This window comes from Cnephaeus nilssonii (genome assembly GCF_951640355.1).
Source record: "Cnephaeus nilssonii genome assembly, chromosome: 2".
Taxonomy (NCBI): domain Eukaryota; kingdom Metazoa; phylum Chordata; class Mammalia; order Chiroptera; family Vespertilionidae; genus Cnephaeus; species Cnephaeus nilssonii.
The window spans coordinates 97,299,736-97,316,609 of NC_137073.1; the positions used below are offsets into that span (position 1 = coordinate 97,299,736).

At 35.6% G+C, this 16,874-nt stretch overlaps 1 protein-coding gene across 1 annotated transcript in view; it reads left to right on the forward strand.

The window, feature by feature from the left end:
* Positions 1 to 16,273, forward strand: part of CDH18 (cadherin 18) — a 212,716-nt gene extending 196,443 nt beyond the window's left edge. The window contains exons 10-11 of the mRNA XM_079759562.1: positions 6,475 to 6,726; positions 15,558 to 16,273. Of these exons, the coding sequence (XP_079615688.1) occupies positions 6,475 to 6,726; positions 15,558 to 16,048 (743 nt within the window). The 3' untranslated portion in view covers positions 16,049 to 16,273. The remainder of the gene's footprint in view (positions 1 to 6,474; positions 6,727 to 15,557) is intronic.
* The last annotated feature ends 601 nt before the right edge of the window (positions 16,274 to 16,874 follow it).

Sequence of the window (16,874 nt, forward strand, 5' to 3'; positions counted from 1 at the left end):
CCTAAACTTCCAATTTCAACTTTCAATTTAACAAACGTCTTTAGGGAATATCATTTTTGTGGTTGAGACCCCTCAGTTTCCAAATTAATTACAGGCCCTAAGACTTCTATAAAAATTCTCCTAGTTTCCCTGTCCTGGGGTTAGAATTTCAGCCTCTTGTCAGTTCCTAGTATAATAAGCAGCTACATTGTAATCAACAGTTCACCTCTCCACACTTTTGACCTCTGGAATCTAATCCCTCTAGTTATCTCGCTTTAGCAGCTGTCTCATGCCATTAAACAGAATTTCTTGAAAGATTCAGGCCTTTCTCTTTGTTATCAGTGGGAGTATTGGTCAATCAAAAAACTGTTCTACTCAGGCCTACATTTTATAAAGCAAGAGTCTTTTGGGAACAGTCTCATTCAATAGTTGGGATAAAAACTGGGCTTGGAAGAAAGGACACTGTTCAATAAAAATCTAACCTGGAGATGCTGGCTGCCTAGATGTTTGCTGATTTGAAACAGATATCTGTCCTTTGAAATTTAATTAAATTGGTTCAGGACCCTATCCTATGTACTGATCAAAACCAAGATACTCTCCAAAAGATTTATGCACACACACACACACACACACACACACACACACCACAGAGCTCTATTTCCTAGACTGACATTTTACAATGGCTGTCCAGCACATTCTACTCCAGCTTCAAACTATATTACTATTTACCAACATTCCTCTCCCTTCTTAGAATGTTTTTTCTCTAAAACAATCTCTGTAGTCAGCTCTTAACTAAACATTGTTTTCTCCTGCCACTTAATCTTTAAGGTGATATGCACTCTCCACCATCTGCAAGGCAGTAATCTGAGCTGGCCAGAATGTAAGGCATTAAAACACCCACCCCGAAATGTAGGAGAAACTTGTCATCTAATTAGGGAAATAAAGATGATATTCAGTGTAACTGACCATTAGGGGCAGTGAAATGTGAGTTGCTTTAGAGAGATCACTAAAAGTCATATTGTTGAAAGAGGAAGAACAGGGTTTGACTTAAAGGACAGCGTGTTCCACCAGGTAGAGCCAATCAGCGAACCCTTTCCAGTGAGGTGGGAAATGAAGACGGCAGAGAGATGACACAATGCAGCATCAGTTAAGTCGGTCAGAAGGATCTAACAAGGGAGATGCGGCAAAGCCAAGACGCAGGCATTATAATTCACTATTAACCTTAAGTAATAAGCATGTGCTATATTCTGCACTCCAAAAATGAATAAGTTATTCTGCCATGAATACTTTAGGGACTCTAGTAACAAACTGTGGTAGATAGAAAAAAACTGTAATAAACAGAAATATTCAGTAGTTATCTTAAAAGTTATGAACACTTACTTATTAAATACTAAAGACTTTGATTTGGAAAATAATCAAGTGAAGGAATTACTTTCTTTTTGCAACATATATAGTGAAGTGTATATTGTATTGTATGTTTGATAATGACCTTTTTATCATGAACTAATAATATATTGGTAATGAAATAATTTTATTTAAAATTAAAAATCAGGTTTAGATGATTTTTAAGTTCCAGCATTTGTAAACTGTTATTACTCTAAAACAATAAAAAAAAGCATAAAATGTTTCCTGATTAAAATGTAGTTTTTCCTGCTGTCACCTACTCTTTAAACAGTGACAAGTAAGTTTTTAATGTTAGCATCAAAAAATCCATTGTATAATTTTGAATTAACCCAACGCCTAAAGCAGATGTGCCATAGCCATGCCACAAAGGCTGTGAAGAGAGGCTTACACCAGGAGGGTGTGCATACAAATACTGTGTTCATTTATTTTTGTATTATAAAAGGATAACCTCATCCCCCAATATAAAATTGCCATTAGTCTACAGACTAAGTCTGTTCTGCTTCATGATCTTTTATGCTGCCTCTTGAGACTACGTTTTATTTGAGGCAAGGCGTTTCGCTAGCCTAATTCCTAGGCTTAATACCAATTGTCAAGTGTATTTACAAATCTCACACATTTTAGTAGGGGGAAAAGTAATTTATAACTCTTATACACTTGTATCTCAGTTTTCAGTGTCCTAAATAGCATTTAATGTGCCTTTCAAATTTGAAAATCCTTATTATAATTTTGCTGATAATTTGCTATCAAGGACATCTGCTACTTATATTTACCTGTTTCCTTCTTCTCATATGCATTTTCCACTTTTGTAGACACTAGCATTTAAAAAAAATAAGTCCAAATAACACATTCTTTTAAAAATAATTAAAGAACTGCACTAAAAATTTCCATTTTAAACAAAAATGGAACAAAAGCTTTTGTAGACTGTCCTTTTCACCTCGTAGCAACGTTTTGAAGATATTGTTTTTTTATTTTATTACTTTTTATTATTTCTTTTCAATATTTATTTTACTTCGAAAAATGAGGTCATATTATTTATAAATCTTTAATGATTTTTAGAAAAATACTTAAGTATGAAATACTGCTTCTCCTTATGGAATATGGGTTTAGTGAAAGAATATCTAACTTTGAGTTTACTAGTACATTGCCTTGATTTAAGATAAGGAATACTTTCAACTTTGACCATGTAGCTAATAAAAAGGTGTCTTTTCTTTCAAATTTCAGTTCATTTGTAGTGAAATGCGGTCATTTGGTTTTATATATACTGGAAACCACGGGGAATTTTAAGTTTATTTTGTGCTTCTTTAGGATTGTCAGATTTGTAGTGGTCAGTATTCCCAGTTCATTCCTGTCCTTCAAACCACAGCTCACAGCTGGTGGTGTAATTTCTCTACAGAGCATAACCATTTACAATTCTGTTTTTAACCACAGGGCTTCAAAAGACCACTTAGCAGTTCGTTCATTCCTAAGTAAAAGAGTGCCGTAGCCTGTCCTGAGAATAAGGCTGCCAATGAGCCTCAAATATGCCCTGATGGATGTGGGGATGGATGTGGGGCAGCTGTGCCTGCTGAGTCACTCACCTGGTGGCAGTGATGAGGCTGATTTTGCTCTGCCATGAATGTCTTTCTGCTCTCAGTCCAGCCTCACTCAGTCTTCACTCACAGCATTTATCCAGTCACACCTGATAGAATCACGCTATTCTTTATGCCAGGTGGACCCCAATGCTTGACAGTCCATATGCAATCTTGACCCTGAAATGGGGAAGTGTGATTTGCAGATGTAGTGATTTGATTTGTTTTAGTGAGCCTAATGCTCTAGCTAACTATATATGAGCTTTTCTTATCTCCTAATTTATTTTAACCTCTGCTGATTTTTTTTATGTTTATATATCTTTTGCAAATGGGTTTGTCAGCTCATACTTCCGCTCACATCCTTATGCTATACTACTCACAGTGACAACAAAAGGACAGCTGACTCATACTCACTAAACAAAAAAGTAAAATTATAAAAACAAAATTAAAGTACCGCTAATTTTACCATTTTGTGCCACTTCGTTTTGCTTTCCTTCTTAATATGCACTTTTGCCTAATTCCTTCCTTGCTTGGAACCAGGTAATGAAAATGCCACAGGAATCACCTACTCCACCCTGTGCCTTTAGGCAGGGGAACTTGAAGCAAAGCTCTTGGAGGATTTATCCTTATACTTTCCTACAGTGTTTATAAACTTAGTGACTTCAAACAGAATTTTTTCTACTTTGGCTGCTCCATTCCCTACTAAAAATAATAGCATTTGTTAAAGGTAAAAAATAATAGGTAGAGAGGGTTTAACCTTATTTCCTTTTTTTTTTTTTTGTAAACTGCTGTGTTTAATATATATATATATATATATATATATATATATATATATATATATATACATACATACATCTTATTGATTTCAGAGAGGAAGGGAGAGGGAGAGAGAGAGGAAGGGAGAGGGAGAGAGAGATAGAAACATCAATGATGAGAGAGAATCATTGATCAGCTGCCTCCTGCAGGCCCTACATTGGGAATCAAGTCTGCAACCTGGGCATGTGCCCTGACAGGAAATCAAACCCTGACCTCCTGGTTCATAGGTCAACACTCAACCACTGAGCCACGCCGGCCAAGCTAAACTGCTGCTTTTATCTCTAACTTAAAAATTATATTATTGTGCTATGTTTATGAATCATTTTGAATTTGGGGTTGGATTTTTATTTTAAAATGTTCCTTTTTAAAATTTTCTATCACCTTCTCTGCCTAAATTAACACTCTTATGCAAATTATGTGTTATTCATGAACAGATTTGCTGATATTCTTCAAGATATATATTTTTGTTTCATATGTATTTATATTCATTTTTTAAAACTCTCTAATATACAGAGTCATGTATACCCACGTAGACATGATTAATATCAAAGAAGGACTGGGCAGTTTCAACTCTGGTTTTAAAATGTCAGTTATAGATGTAGCTTCCTTACATAAAGAGATGTTTTCCTGCTATGAGTGGGGGAATATGGCTCAAAAGGAAATGCAAAATCAAATTAGAATAACTATTTTATGGTAATGGATAAAAATGGATAATAATAGATTGCTTATTAATCCCCTCTGAGAGAACAGTCTAAATTTCTCTACATACTTGGTGAAATTGATAAAGTTGGTTGTAATTACTATACCCATATTATTTCTGAATCTAAAAGGAGGAACCTAACACAATGGATGGTTTTGTTTATCTGGGCTTTAAAATTTATCAAGAAGGAATGAGGCAGATGGTCAGAGGAATGACATTCCAGGGTGCAAATAAGAACTTAATGACATGTGGAATCATACATTTGTCGTTTGGCAGAAACACAAGAGAAGCCAGGAGGATACTCACAAACTTAAACGAACAGGCAGAATCAAGAGTCTAAAACGTGAGATTAGGTAAATTCTAAGATTAAAAGAAGGAGAAGTCAGGTAACATGAGAGAAAGAATACACCTTCAGTGGAGAACATGAGGAGATTGTGCTGCTGAATTATTACAAGATATATTCGTTCATTTCTGTTTTAATTTCTTCATACGTGTCAACATAATAAAGACACCGTAACAAAAGACAAATTCCTGCTGAGTGTAGTTCACATCGTTATGTATCAAGTACCTGTTATGTGAAAGGAGCTTTGCAGGAAAGCCAAAAAGCTTTGTTTCATGCATGGGCTTGATAACACTTAAATTATGAATGGATCTTACTGCTTCTGAAAAAAAAAAAAAACACAGGAAAAAATGAAAACAATATGAAGCTATGAATATTTATCTGACTAGTAGAAGTTAAGGTTCTATTTCCAACTTTCTCTTCAGACATATATACATTTTCTTAAGTCCAATAAGGATCTCAATCGTTTCTCCTGTTCTGATAGATTTGGAAATATTTTAATAGTGTGCACCAGGAGGGTCATTAAACTAGCAGACATAGAATGAGGAAGAACAATGCAAAAATAACCTTGTACCCTGTGCACCAGAGGCCATCAATACCAATAGGAAGGGAATCGGTGGAGAAGAGGCAGTATGACATTGTGGTTTTGAGGGTTCTAGAATATAATGCAATTGTATCCTGATCATTCACTAGCTCTGTGATTTCAGCCAATTTATCCTCTGGGACTCAGATTCTTTATTATCAAATTATTATTTATAGTAAAGATGATATCCCTTAAAATATAAGGAATTTAACATCCTGTCCCTTTGTAAAAAAAAAAATGTATCTTTATTGTTGAAAGTATTACAGAGGTCTCCTTTCTTTTCCCCAGTGAGCACCTTCTACCACTCACATCCTCCCAGGCCTTCACCACACTATTATCTGTGTCTATGGGTTATGCATATATGCATACAAGTTCTTTGTTTGAGCACTTCCTACTCCATGCCCTTTTCTTTTGAGATTTGTCAGTGTGTTCTATGTCTCTGGATCTATTTTGTCCATCAATTTATTTTGTTCACTAGAATTTAACATCCTCTCCTTCTTAAGGTGTGCGGATTATCATGCAAGTATTTACTGTAGTGTATAGCATTTAAAAAGTACATAAAAATGCAATTACTATTTCTTTCTTTGTTGACTTTCCCCTGATGTGTTTGCTATAAGAAGAGTGCTTCAAATCACAACTAAGTCTAAAAAAGTTTATCAAATGATCTGTTTTCCCTGTAAATATAGTATCTATACCAGTGGACCTTAAACTTTTTTGTACATGAATGTCATCTAAATATTTGCTAAATATGTAGATGTCCATTCCTCTCACTTATATTCATAGTCACCAGGTTTGGGTTTAGGACCACTGACTCACCCTAAAGTTTAGTATCTATTGCTTTCTCCCTCCTCTGCCTTCCACGGTTTCCCCTCTCCTTTAGCTTGGACTTTATTAATTTTTCAAATAGGTTTCTCAATGTGAGAACCAATATTAGTTACTCTTTAGTAACTGCCCCTTTATGTTCGCTTTTCCATTTCATAAACTAAAAAACAAATCACACATACCCATTTTATTCACTAAAGTAAATGTGAATCTTGAATGGTGCTTTACTAAGTACATTTTGTTTTGCTTATGTCTGTCATAGATAACACAGCCAGCATTCTGACAAGGCGGAGGAGATTTAGTCGAACTATTCAGGATGTGTATTATCTCCCCATTATGATCTCTGATGGTGGAATCCCCTCTCTCAGCAGCAGCAGCACCCTCACCATCAGGGTTTGTGCATGCGAGAGAGATGGGCGCGTGCGGACCTGCCATCCCGAAGCGTTCCTGTCCTCCACTGGTTTGAGTACAGGAGCCTTAATCGCTATTCTTCTGTGTGTTGTCATTCTCCTAGGTGAGTCCCTCTAAATCCTAATGTTGTATGATAGCAATTCTGAGTGTACTCTGCAATGGCCAGTAGTGCACTAGACAAGAGAGAAAGATGGAGAGAAGAGAGGGATTGTGACAAAATTAAGAAATAAAAATATATAAGGTGAATAGCAAAATGTGGCTGCACAATTTCATTTCAATTTACTTTCTCAAGACTACCGTTAATCTAGACATAATTTGATTCAGATGTGACAAAAAAGTTGAAATAGCAGGAAAATGGAATGGAATATGAGAGAAGTCATTTTGGAATCTATTTTAGAAATAATTGATATTCTAAATCACATATTGAACAGGCTTTTACAATTAATTTCAAAGAGCAAAAGTGGCATTGTTCTAAATTTAGTCTCAACACCAAATTTTAAAAAATTGCTTTCTTGTAGAAACGTCTATTAGTCTGAAATATTACTTAATCTTCTATGGTAGCTGAATTCTAATGTTATGTAGTCTAAATAATTTGGGCCTTAGAGTCATTAAAATTTATTAAAATACAACAACTAGGACTTTTATTTGATTAAAAGAAAAATACTTCCTCTAATTTTGTATTATTATTGTAAAAGTCAAATTCTTACGACAACCTCATTTGTAGCTGTTATTGCTATAAACTTTTTAGAATTGCTATTTAATACAAGACAGTAAATCTCGATTTTTAAAACAAGAAAAAATGATGTAAAGGGTATTTCTGCTTTATAGTTCAAAGTGGAAATATATTTGTTTTTCCAGTGTGTTCTCTCCCTTCTATCTTTCTCATAGCAGCCTTCACTTTTGTTCTTTTCTTGGTACTATACATACAAAAAAAACAACAAAACAAAACGAAGCAAAAGCTATATGCTTTGGTGAAACAGATATATTCTTACAAGATATGTTTCCTGTTTAGTTTCTGGGGTAGAAGCCAAGTTACCTGTACAGAAGGAGTGGAGAGCAAGGTGGGATCTGGCTGAAAAGTAGAATAGAGATTCAGGCAGGGTTGAGGCAGTTGAGGGCTTCTTGGACATGGTAAATGTGGTGGGATTTGTTCCAGGAGTATAAATAGAGATTTAAAGTATTGAAAACTCATCATGAAGTTTGCATTAAAAAAAAAGAGAGAGAGAGAGAGATGACTATAAATGAAGCTGAGAACAGATCTCAGGAATTGCTATTTAATATAAGACAGCAAATCTAGATTTTTAAAACAAGATAAAAACGATGTAAAGGGTATTTCTGCTTTATGGTTCAAAGTGGTAATATATTTCCAATCGGCCACTCTGCAGACATGAGGGTCCATAGGTCTGAACAAGGAAGTCCAGTTCATTGCTTTTGTATTAGATTCACCCAAGAGTGGCTGAGCGCCAACGGGCACAGCGCCTGGGCTCCCGGAGGAACAGGGACCCTCCCCAGCTGGATGGTGTCATGCGTGATGGTGACTAGGAAGGAAATGAAGTGACCAGGCAAAGTGAATAGGAAGGAAATGAAGCATCTCGTTCAGACATAGCAGTGTTTGGATCAGCTGACTTTGAGTGAAATGGCAAAAAGGTGGCTAATGTCAAGATTTTTTGTTGAAATCAGAAGCTATCTTGGATAATATGGTGCAGGTTCCCTGATGAAAATATTTATCAAAATTTTAACTAAAGGCCTAACCAGTTTTGCTCAGTGGACAGAGCATTGGCCTGCTGACCAAAGGGTCCCAGGTTGGATTCTGGTCAAGGGCATGTGTGTGGGTTGCGGACTAGATCCCCAGTGGGGAGCGTGCAGGAAGCAGCCAATCAAAGATTCTCTCATCATTGATGTTTCTATCTCTCTCTCCCTCTCCCTTCTTCTCTGAAATCAATAAAAATATATTTAAAACAAATTTTAGCCAAAGCACCTGAGATTCCACTTGAAAAAGTGCAATGTTAATAATTTCATTTCTGTGAAGAGAAATTATTGTCTGTGACATAGTGTCCTTTTTTGAAACAACGTTCCACAGTCAAAATATAAAATAGCTGATAAGAAGTGATCTTGGGTAAATTTGATATATGGCTAAGTTAGAACAGAATCAGATGCCACCTTTTATCTCTGGCTGACTGTGATCCTGATCTTCCCTGAGCTGGTGGACTTCAGAAGCGCACTTAGTTGAAGCCACTGCAGCTGGAGAATATAAAGTGGTAACAGACTAGGACTGATCTGTGATAAACTCCAATGTGATCATTAAGTCAAGAAGAATGAGATAGCAGAGGAGACCAAAGGAAAAGTCAGCAAAAAAAGAGAAGTTTAGTAAAGTATAATGTCGTAAAAGTCAAAGGAAGAAAATATATCAAAGGGAGAAGACCATTCCACAATGTCAAAAGGTGCTCAGAGGTTAGATAAATTGATTACCAAAAATAATCAATTGCACTTAGCAACATGGGTATGGAGGTTTGGCGCACCATAACAAGAACTATTTTATTGCAGTATGTTCTTTTGCAGATGCATGGTGGTGAAGGAAATCAGAAAAATCAGACTTCCTGGAGTGTTTTTGTGGTTGTTGTTGTTAGTTTGTTTTTTATTATTTCAGAGAGAGGAAGTGAGAGGGAGAGAAAGATAGAAACATCAATGATGAGAAAGAACCATTGATTGGCTGCCTCCTGCACACCTCCTACTGGGGATGGAGCCTGCAATCAGGCATGTGCCCTGTCCTGGAATCCAACCGTGACCCCCTGGTTCATGGGTCAACCCTCAGCCCCTGAGACACAACTGTCAGGCTGGAGTTGTTTGTTTGTTTGTATATATTGATTGGTCACAATACTGTTTTCTTTAGATAGTAACACATTGCATTCTTTGTCTTTGAAAATTAAAAACAAAAAACCACAACAACAACCTCATAAACAAACTAAAAAAACAGGAAAGGAAACAACTACAAACATTGATTCCTTTAGGGTATTTAACTTAAAACCACAAAGTATAGAACTTAATGACTTTAATATAAGTTCTTCCAGAGTCCTTATTCTGACAGATTGTTGGGAGAGGCTTGTTACCTTTGGCTTTTGTTATCATTTATCTTCATGAATCTATTTTCCTTTACTATGCTAAGACCTTTAAAAGCAATTGAAAAATGTTAATATTCAGGTCCATTGAAGGTGTAGTATGTAAAATAACATTTTATTATTTCATGAAACAATATTTTCATTTAACTTACTTTGTAAAATTTGATTTTCCCTTTGGGATAAATAAGAGAACATTTCTAAATTTTATGTTATCCCTAAGCACTAAGGAAGCCAAGATGCTATTTTTATTGAAACTCAAATGTGTTCTTATAGTTTTACCCAAAGGTTGCCTAATAATTTCTTAAACTTGGGTTTAAGCAATCATTTGTAATGTAATTTATATTTTTATGACATTTTAGGTGTAATTATTATTATTCAGAAGGTACTAACCAACAGACTCAGAATATAGTCATTTTTCATTTTAAAATAATGTTTGTTAAGGTGTGAGTTTATAATTTCTAAGGAAAATATTAGCAACACCAGAGGTAACAAATCTTCATGATAGACTTTGTAATTCTGAAGTGACGTTTACTCCTAAAAGCTAAATATATCATGAAATTAATATTTTAGAAATATGTTTTAACTAGTAGCCATTTGTTTGTGAAATGACCTTAACTGTATAAACCTAGACCTAGTTTTGCCATTAACTAATGGTGTGACCTTAGGGACCCATTCAGGCTCTTTCTACAGTACTTCTGATTCTGTGAAAATACAGTCCTTCCTAACTTGAAGGACCTAGAGCAATATGTAGAATTTTGTGATGCTTATTTTTGTTTTCTTATAATAATACGTATTGCTATATACATATTATGATTGAATATTTTACAGTATGTTCAGACTCCATCTATGTATATTTTGATTATCACAAAAAAGGGTGCTTGAAAATCAAAAGGCCTAAATGTAAATGGTAGATGTGCAGATTGTGAGTAGGGCATTGTCCTGTTAGAATTACATTTTTCAGATCTATTTTATGGGATGGATGGGAGAGAATCAAGAGTGAGCCTTCATGGTGCAATCAAAATGTGGTGCTAGAGGAAGGGCAGCTATAACCCCTTTCCCTCCTTGGAGTTGACTTTTGTTTCCCATCTTCACCCCACCACTTGCCTGAGCACCAGGCCGCTGGCAAAGCAAACCTTAATCACACAGCACAAGAAATCACCAAAACAGGATCTGAATCAGACCCTTGTAGTCCACACATCACATATAAGCAGGTGACTTAGAGGGTACATCAGCTAGATTGTTCCTACTCTGGGATGTCAATTTCTTGATAAATGGAGATCAGAGTGGATTTAAAATAAAGGAACAAGGAGACAAAGGTGGAATTGATTAAGGAGATAAGTGTCAACCCATTTGTCACCAGAGCTATCTTAGATGACTTTGTGGGCACCCCTTGGTTTGAAAAAAGAAGTTTCAAACTGAGAAATGCCAATACCAGGTATAATAGACAGATAGAAGGAGCTAATAAAAATAATCTCCCAGATTCCGGACTTGGGTCATCTCATTCTATCAAATTTAATATTAAGATATAATCATATAAAAACTAAAAATTAAGTGATTATTTTGGAGTAAAAAAAACCCTGCTATTAAAAATATTTGAGGAAGTATGTTGGGAGTCAGTAAATAAGGTATTCAAATGCAAGTTGTGTGACAGTTTAGGTTAAGAAAACTCAAAACCCCTTAGAACTCCAATCACTAGTATGATGATATTAAAAAAAAAAACAAATAGGAAAATGTTTTTCCAAAGTTCAATCCCCTTTTCAATAAAATAAAATTATGATATTTAATAAATTAATTTAAATTTTCTTAAATAAAAAAAAATCAAGTGGCTTTAAAATTCTGGCCAAACTCAAAGAGAAAATAAGTGAAGAAAAAGAAACACTGACAAAGAATCAAATATTCATTAAAATAAAGACTTCTCAAAATAATACAGTTTACTCATGTTTCAGTCCAGATCATATAACCAAACTTCATAATATCATAAATTATTTATAATTTTGAATGAAGAAGAACAATTTCTGTTTCTCTTTAACCCAATGGCTTTATCATATTCTGTTTTCCCAGATACCATGTCTTATATATATATATATGGTTTGATAGAGGGGAAGGGAGGGAATCATTTCAATATATTCATTTCATTTCCAGTTTTTAAATAAAGATTTAACTCTCAAAGCTATGTGTATAATTATTATCTTCACTCATTCTCCTTTAATAAATCTGCTCTTGAAATTTTTAGAAAACATTTAGTTTTATTTTCAAATATTAAAAAAAAAGTTTCAAGTAAAATTGTGTTTGGTATCGTTAGTAACCATAAGCTGATTTAAAATATATTTTAAAATTATTTTCTCATTGAGGCTATTACTATGCATGAAGTTTCACCTATACAGTGACACATTGCCAGTTTTACACAGATGATTCTTTGTCATCCACATGAGAATTTATTATGGAATATCTAATGTGTGCTTTCTGCTCTCAAAACACCTACCAAACAACCATGTGTGTAAAAAGTCATCAAAAGCACATCTCATCATCCATGTTTCCACATTCTTCTTCAAAATTTTTTATATATTTTTATTGATTTCAGAGAGGAAGGGAGAGGGAGAGAGATAGAAACATCAGTGATGAAAGAGAATCATTGATTGGCTGTTTCCTGCATGCCCCATACTGGGGCTCAAGACCGCAACCTGGGCATGTGCCCTGACCAGGAATTGAACCGTGACCTCCTCATTCATAGGTCAATGCACAACCACTGAGCCATGCTGGCCTGGCTTCACTGATTTGACTTGAATTTGCCTTTGACGAGAGGACCATGTGTTCATATTTGTCCTGATATCCTTATAAACAACATTCCTTTCACTCTTAAAAGTGTCTCAGATGGTATGATTAATTATATGTTGATCCCCATATCAAATCCGCATGTAACAAATCTAGGAATATTGGTCACTGGAAAATAACTATCCTGGAAAGAAATAGATGTAAATTCTCAAAATTCAAACTTAACTAGTATCTACATTTTGGATCAAAATATATCAGGAATATTTTCTTAAGTTTGGGGGAATAAGCAAGCATAAGCTATCATAATAATAAACCCAGCATTATCCCCTATGTTCATTAGGCAAATATGGTACTAATATTGGTGACATCAAAATTACCTCCATACTTTGACAATAGCATTGATCCAGTTCTTCCTATGTATGCACATAAATCCCCTTGACATCAACCACCAATTATTTCAACATAAAGGAAAATAACTTGATTTATTGATAGACATTAGAAATTTTGCTATAATAAATTAGGCAGTGTGTAGAAATAGATATTTTAATCTAGAACAGCCTCATCACTTAATCATAAAGATGAACAGAAATATATAGTGGATGATAAATCTAAACCTCTGAATACAATGAAGTCAGCTCCTTGCGGATGCTGCTTCGGCCATTGAATTAGAAAGCTCTAGGCTGGATTTACACTGAAATAAACAGTGAAGTATTAAATGTATATTGACTACATTCAGTGAACATCTCTTTTTTTAAAAAAGTGCTGTGTTAGAAAATGTCTTTGAAATATAAGCAACATGGACAGGAAACTGTTTCATTCTGTAGGTTAGTTTTTGCGAAGCAGGGCTGCATAGCATCAGCATTTCATTTTCAGTTTGCTGTAATGACTCCTTTTCAATCACAGTGACCCAAAGCTTCCCTGGGCCTGCTACAGTTTCCCCTATTACATTTTCCCATTACCTTGTCAGGATCCTTTTATTCCATACTTCTCGAGATAATTCTTTGATCCTATCTAAAAATGTTTTGTCCTCTTTTTTCTTCATCCTCATAGCCTCCAATGTGCCTTTAAAAAAAAAAAAAAATCAGATTCCTCCCAGTGTACTGTGACCATCTCTTTTTACCTGTACAGTAGTAGATTTCTGTCTCATAATTATCCTTTCCACTTCTGGCTTGAAGATCTATTCCTCTTACTCTCCATATTTTGAAGTATTAAGCCCATGTACATTATGATATCTATTTCAAATATAGACAAAAGTGATCTATATTGCGTAGGGGCATACATTAAAGGGGTTAAACAATAAAGAGAAGCATGGAGACAATAACAATAAAAGTAAGACTAGAAGTTGCTTTTTATTTATCAGAACAATACTTTTAATTTCTGTTCCAGTCTTCACATCCGCCCAATTTGGAGAAGGAAGGAATCTACTCAGCAGATCTATGAACATCTAAGCCAATCCCAATTGGGGTCTAGAGTTCCATAAAGTCATGTGATCTCCATTTTCATCAGCAAAATAACATTAAGATCAACTAGTAGTAGATTCAGTTAGCTTTCTTTTTTTAAATTTCTTATTTTTTTATTGTTAAAAGTATTACAGAAGCCCCTCTTTTTTCCCCATTGACCCCTTCTAGCCCCCCCCCCACACACACACACACACCTCCCAGGTCTTCACCACACTATTGTCTGTGTCCATGGGTTGTGCATATACTATGCATACAAGTTCTTTGGTTAATCTCTTCCCATTACTTTTTAGAAGTAAGGGGTAAAAGGAAAGTTTATAGGGTACAGGTATATTCTTAATTAGATTACCCCGTGTTTGTTTTACAACCATTTAAAGCTTACATATAATTAAGATTGCCAAGTAAAATAGAGTATATCAAAATTCAAAAAAATAGATAAACAAAATGCAGTATAGAAATATGAATTTCAAATTAAAATATATTTTTTAAATAATGAAGCAGAATGTGGTAATGGGAACACCCTAACCTTTGATGTGAGAAGTCATAGATTCTGGTCCAAGCTTTCCCACCTGCCACTTGTGTGATCTTGGGCTTAGGTTGTAAAAATTCATGTGAGCACTTTAAGTCTCAGTGTTCTCATGTTTAAAATGAGCAAAGCCCAGCTCTGTTGTGAAGATTAAGTAAAGACATCATGTAAAGAAGAATGTGCCAACTGAAAAATTCCTAGGAAATCTAAATTATATACAGATAAAATAACACCTTTGCAGCTTGATAGAAAATGCAATTATTAATACATGATGCCATTTTTCTAAAGGAAAATGGACAAAAGAGATCAACCATGTAAAATATCCCTGCTTTGGTTTCCAAAGCATCAAAAGTATAGGATTTATGGCAGAGACCCTTTCCTATTTTACAGAAACTTAAAATACCCTGTGTTGCCCAACCAGTGTTGCTCAATGGTTGAACATTGACCCATGAACCAGGAGATAAGAGGTTCAGTTCCCAGTCAGGGCACATGCCTGGGTTACAGCCTCAATCCCCAGTAGGGGGGCGTGCAGGAGGCAGCGGAATGAGGATTTTCTCTCAACATTGATGTTTATATATCTGTCCTTCTCCCATCCTCTCTGAAATAATAAAAATATATCTTTTAAAAAAAGATTTAAAAAATAGCCTGTCTTCAGTGTATCTCCCTAGAAAAACTATCTGTAGATAGACCCACACATCATCATCATTTTTCTAGTCAAAACTTCATATTTCACTTCCATCATCAGTATCCCTCTGTGTAAACAATGAATGGCTATATCGCAATCCCCAAATGCATAGGCCTGGAAAATGAGAACACTGTGGCATTCTAGAAAAGATCAGAAATGCTTAATGTTTTATAAGGGTAATTATTTTTTAAATTATTTGAGATGTTAAAAAAAAAATCCTTGATGTGTTATTCAGAGAGTGCAAAAATCAGGGTTGTGTTACAATGCAAGCCTGAATGGGATGCAGTTGATGACAAGGGTTGGAAATTGCTGATGTCAAATCCCCACAAATTCCCTCCTTTTTTCTCTAATTCTTCATTCTCTTTCCCTTTTCCTCAGCGATTGTAGTACTTTTTATCACCCTGAGACGCAGCAAAAAAGAGCCCCTGATCATTTCAGAGGAGGACGTACGGGAGAATGTGGTCACCTATGATGATGAAGGGGGCGGGGAGGAAGACACTGAGGCCTTTGACATCACAGCCTTGAGGAACCCGTCTGCAGCTGAGGAGCTCAAGTACCGGAGAGATATCAGACCTGAAGTGCAGCTCACGCCCAGACACCAGACATTGTCCACCCTGGAAAGTATAGATGTTCAGGAATTCATTAAGCAAAGACTGGCAGAAGCTGACCTCGATCCCAGTGTCCCTCCTTATGACTCTCTTCAGACTTATGCCTATGAGGGTCAGAGATCAGAAGCTGGTTCTATCAGCTCCTTGGACTCAGCCACTACACAATCAGACCAGGATTATCAGTACCTTGGGGACTGGGGACCAGAGTTTAAAAAGTTGGCTGAACTCTATGGAGAAATAGAATCTGAAAGAACAACTTAGGGGGTCAATTCTTTCACCATTCTAGAATTTGCTGCCTGAGCAAGTGAAGACATAACCTCAGCCATGACAAGGAAGAAGTGTGGAAACAGTACGTGGAACTGAGCAAGCTGTACACAGCCACTGTAGAAACAAGTGCCCTTTTCATGATCGAAACTGGGTTATTTAATCAGGAGAAAAGTCACATTAAACAAAACAACACAGAGAAAAAGCTATTGTACCTTGTGTATATTTTCAATTGCTCAATAAAGTCTGTGGTACTGTTTACTTAAGAATACCTGGATTCAACCAAACAATGATATTCGTTTCAATACCTTGTTATTTATTTATTTTTTTTCAAAACAAAACTAAGTAGAAAGGTTCAAAATCACTTATGCCTGGTTTCTAGGGGCGGTGCACTGCAGAATAAAACGTGTGAAGGTAATCAAGACCTCTTTGTCCACTTTTCTGAGTGGACTTTTGAGACCCACACTCTGTTTATTGTGACAGATCTCATTAGCTTTGTCTTATGTTTAAATGACGTGAGAGATATCCAATCTACTCGCCACTCTGTCATGGACTTGAATGGACCATTTTTTCTTTGCCCTCCCCACTTCTTTTCTCCACACGGAACTGATGGAGCATGGGGATTTGCTGCTTGCACTCTAATGTATGCAATGTCTGTGCACTGACGGTGCACTGCTCTGAACCACGGAGACTGCTGTCTCTGTCCCACAGGCCCCCTTTTATTTTAAAAGAAAAAAACCCCACTTTTTATTAAATTGATAAAATGAATGGTTTGCGGTATACTCAGCTAATCTGAAATATCAGGGAAAGATTTAATGTAAAA